Below are 3,389 nucleotides of genomic sequence, written 5' to 3'. Positions count from 1 at the left end.
GGGCTGGACGGGGGGAAGCATGGAAGGGGTGTCTATGGGCTGGACGCGGGGGGAAGAATGGAAGGGGTGTCTATGGGCTGGACGGGGGGAAGCATGGAAGGGGTGTCTATGGGCTGGACGGGGGGAAGCATGGAAGGGGTGTCTATGGGCTGGACGGGGGAAAGAATGGAAGGGGTGTCTATGGGCTGGACGGGGGAAGAATGGAAGGGGTGTCTATGGGATGGAGGGATAGGCAGGTACATCTCTGCCCAGTGCCCAGTGCCCAGTGCCCAGGTGGCCTGTGCCAGATATGCTAAGGATGGGCCAAGCCATGGGCACTGGACTCCCCCCTGGGCCGGTTGCCAGGAGGTCCAACAGAGTCAGGCATCAAACCCAGAGCAGGTAGCAGTGGGCGGGGCCAGTTCCCCAGGAGTGATGCCCCTTTTCCATCTCCCCTCCAGAGCCAGCAGCCCTTAGCCCCGGCCATCACCGCCACCGAGCCCCATGAACCTGCTGCGCATCGTGCTGCTCCTGGGGACTGCAGGTTAGTGTGTGTGCGTGTGATATATATACACAGAGAACATGAAACAATGGGTGTTCCCATACACACTCTATGGCTACACTGGAGATTTGCAGCACTGGTGGAGGCTTTCCAGCGCTGCAATTAGTAACTGTCCACACCTTCAGGGCACATCCAGTGCTGCAACTCCCTGGCTGCAGCGCTGGCCGTACACCTGGCTCTGACTGGGGTATAAGCATTGCAGCGCTGGTGCTGCAGCGCTGGTCATAAAGTGTGGCCACACACCAGCGCTGTTATTGGCCTCCAGGGTATTAAGAGATATCCCAGAATGCTTTTAACTAAATTACTCCCTTTGTTTTGTTATGCTGCCTCTCTTTGTTTTGTTGTGAACTCGGGGCTCCGGGAGCTGCTTATCTAAAAACAAACACAGCTCCTGTTTGCCGTGATCAATCTGTAACTGACTGAACAATCAAATGAGATAAACCCACTACCTTGCTGTGAATGAGGCAGGCACGGGGAAGAGTGTTTGCTTGACGAGAGAAACAGCGGGGGGAGGGAGAGAAAGGGAGTCCGTTGGAGCAGCTGCTTATGTGGTCTGCAGGCTGTTTGCAATTAAGAGTAAGGGGTCGGGAAAATTTTCTGATTTTGCAAGGCAGGGAGCTGATACACAGTGTCGGCTCCAAAAATCCACTCTCTCTCTCTCCCCCGGTCCCTGTCACACTGCACCCCACCCCCCTCTTTTGAAAAGCATGTTGCTGCCACTTGAACGCTGGGATAGCTGTCCATAATGCATCACTCCCAACAGCGCTGTAAATGCTGCAAATGTGGCCACACTGCAGCGCTGGTAGCTGTGAGTGTGGCCACACACCAGCGCTTTCCCTACACAGCTGTACGACCAGCGCTGTAACTCCCAGCGCTGCAACTGCTAAGTGTAGCCATACCCTAAGGAGAGCGATCAGTTAAGGGGAGCTATTACCAGCAGGAGAGAAAAACAATTGTTTGTAGTGGTAATGAAAATGGCCCATTTCAAGCAATTGACAAGAAGATGTGAGGAACTGGGGGTGGGGGTTCGGAAATAAGCACAGCGAAGTAGTTTTACTTTGTGTGATGGCCCATCCACTCCCAGTCTTTATTCAAGCCTAATTTAATGGTGTCCAATTTGCAAATTAATTCCAGTTCTGCAGTCTCTCCTTGGCGTCTGTTTTTTGAAGTCTTTTTATTGTAATATTGCAACTTTTAGGTCTGTAATCAAGTGGCCAGGGAGGTTGAAGTGTTCTCTGCCTGATTTTTGAGTGTTTTAATTCTTGACGTCTGATTTGTGTCCATTTATTCTTTTGCATAAAGCCTGTCTGGTTTGGCCAATGTACATGGCAGAGGGGCATTGCTGGCACTTCATATGCCATCATGTGCCAGCAATGCCCCTCTGCCACGTTTTCTGTGTATATATATCTTCCTACTGTATTTTCCACTGCATGCATCCGATGAAGTGGCCTGTAGCCCACGAAAGCTTATGCTCAAACAAATTTGTTAGTCTCTAAGGTGCCACAAGTCCTCCTGTTCTTTTTGCGGATACAGACTAACACGGCTGCTACTCTGAAGCATGTTTCAGTGACAACCATACAAGACAATTCTCAGAACTTCGTATGGATTAATGATATACATCTATGGATAGAGAAATGTCTTTCAGCAGAGCATAACCTTTCCCCTGATGCCTCACACGGCCTGCTTTATATGCAAGATCACACTTGTATATAAATAAGGAATATGGGGGTTACAGGGCTTTTCCCCAAGGTACAGAATGTCACACAGCCCAACACACACATGGGCATGACCCAGCGCCACGTACACGCACCGTCGCTCACGTGGCCCCGCCCCAATACCACATACACACCCCGTCGCACACGTGGCCGGGACCCAGCACCACGTAGGTGCCCCATCGCACACGTGGCCCCGCTCCAGCGCCACGTACGCGCCCCGTTGCACAAGTGGCTGCAACCCAGCACCATGTACACACCCCATTGCATATATGGCTGTAATGGCCATGGCTCAGTCTGCATCTACCAAAGGACAGACTATATTTAGTTTGTAGTGTCGCAATTTCATCCCCTTCCATCAAGCTTGGGCATCTCCATCTAACAGCTCCCCGCTAGCTCAATCATCAGATATGGACCTGAAATCTACAAAGGGGCAGAGTTAAGGGCACACAGGCAGGAGGGCGGAGTTAAAGGTGCTCTTTCTTGACCCACAGAGCTGGGCTGGATGTAGGGCTCCCTGAGGGAGAGTCTCCGGCCTGGGCTCTGCAGGAGGGGCAGCCTGGAGCTGGGGGGTGGCAGGACCAGATGTGCAGGGCTGTCCCTAGCTATTCTGGGGCAGCCCCCCCGCAGGGGTGTGTGTGGGGCCCCAGGCCTCTGCGGGGAGGAGCGTGGGGGCGGGCCCCAGGCCTCCACGGGGGGGGGGCAGGACTGGCTTGGGGGGCAGGAGGGAACCACTCCCCAGCACTCACCAGCGACGTGGCTGGAGCCAGGTGGCTGCACTCCTGCCGCTGGTGAATGCAACGCCCCGGCCCTGCTGCAGAGCTATAAGGAGTGGGGGTGGGGCTGGGCAGGGGCGGGGCCATGGGGAAGAGGCGGGGCAGGGGCTGGAGCAAATTCCCTGGTGCCTACGCAGCTGCGTGCTTTGCGTACGGGTAAGGACGGCCCTGCAGATGGGCACTCTGGGTGCCTGGCTTTTCTACTTCTGGCTGTGGCGCTGCCCTGCACTGATCTCTAGCTGAGTATCTGGGCAGCGCCCGGTGCCATGGGGCCCTGATCTCAGCCGGGGCCGGTCCCCCTGGTCAGCCGTCACCCCCGTGCATTGCTCAGCCAGCTCAGCCCCTGCTCTCCAGCATCCC

At 55.1% G+C, this 3,389-nt stretch overlaps 1 protein-coding gene across 1 annotated transcript in view; it reads left to right on the top strand.

Annotated features, from left to right (window-relative positions):
- The first annotated feature begins 470 nt into the window (after positions 1 to 470).
- LOC123352015 (kallikrein-15-like) overlaps positions 471 to 3,389 on the top strand; it is a 6,865-nt gene continuing 3,946 nt past the window's right edge. Inside the window, exon 1 of the mRNA XM_044991701.1 lies at positions 471 to 523. Within this exon, the coding sequence (XP_044847636.1) occupies positions 484 to 523 (40 nt within the window). The 5' untranslated portion in view covers positions 471 to 483. The remainder of the gene's footprint in view (positions 524 to 3,389) is intronic.

This window comes from Mauremys mutica, chromosome 17 (assembly GCF_020497125.1).
Source record: "Mauremys mutica isolate MM-2020 ecotype Southern chromosome 17, ASM2049712v1, whole genome shotgun sequence".
Taxonomy (NCBI): Eukaryota; Metazoa; Chordata; order Testudines; family Geoemydidae; genus Mauremys; species Mauremys mutica.
The sequence above is the reverse complement of the archived record's forward strand: the minus strand, read 5'-3'. Positions and strand labels throughout refer to the sequence as shown.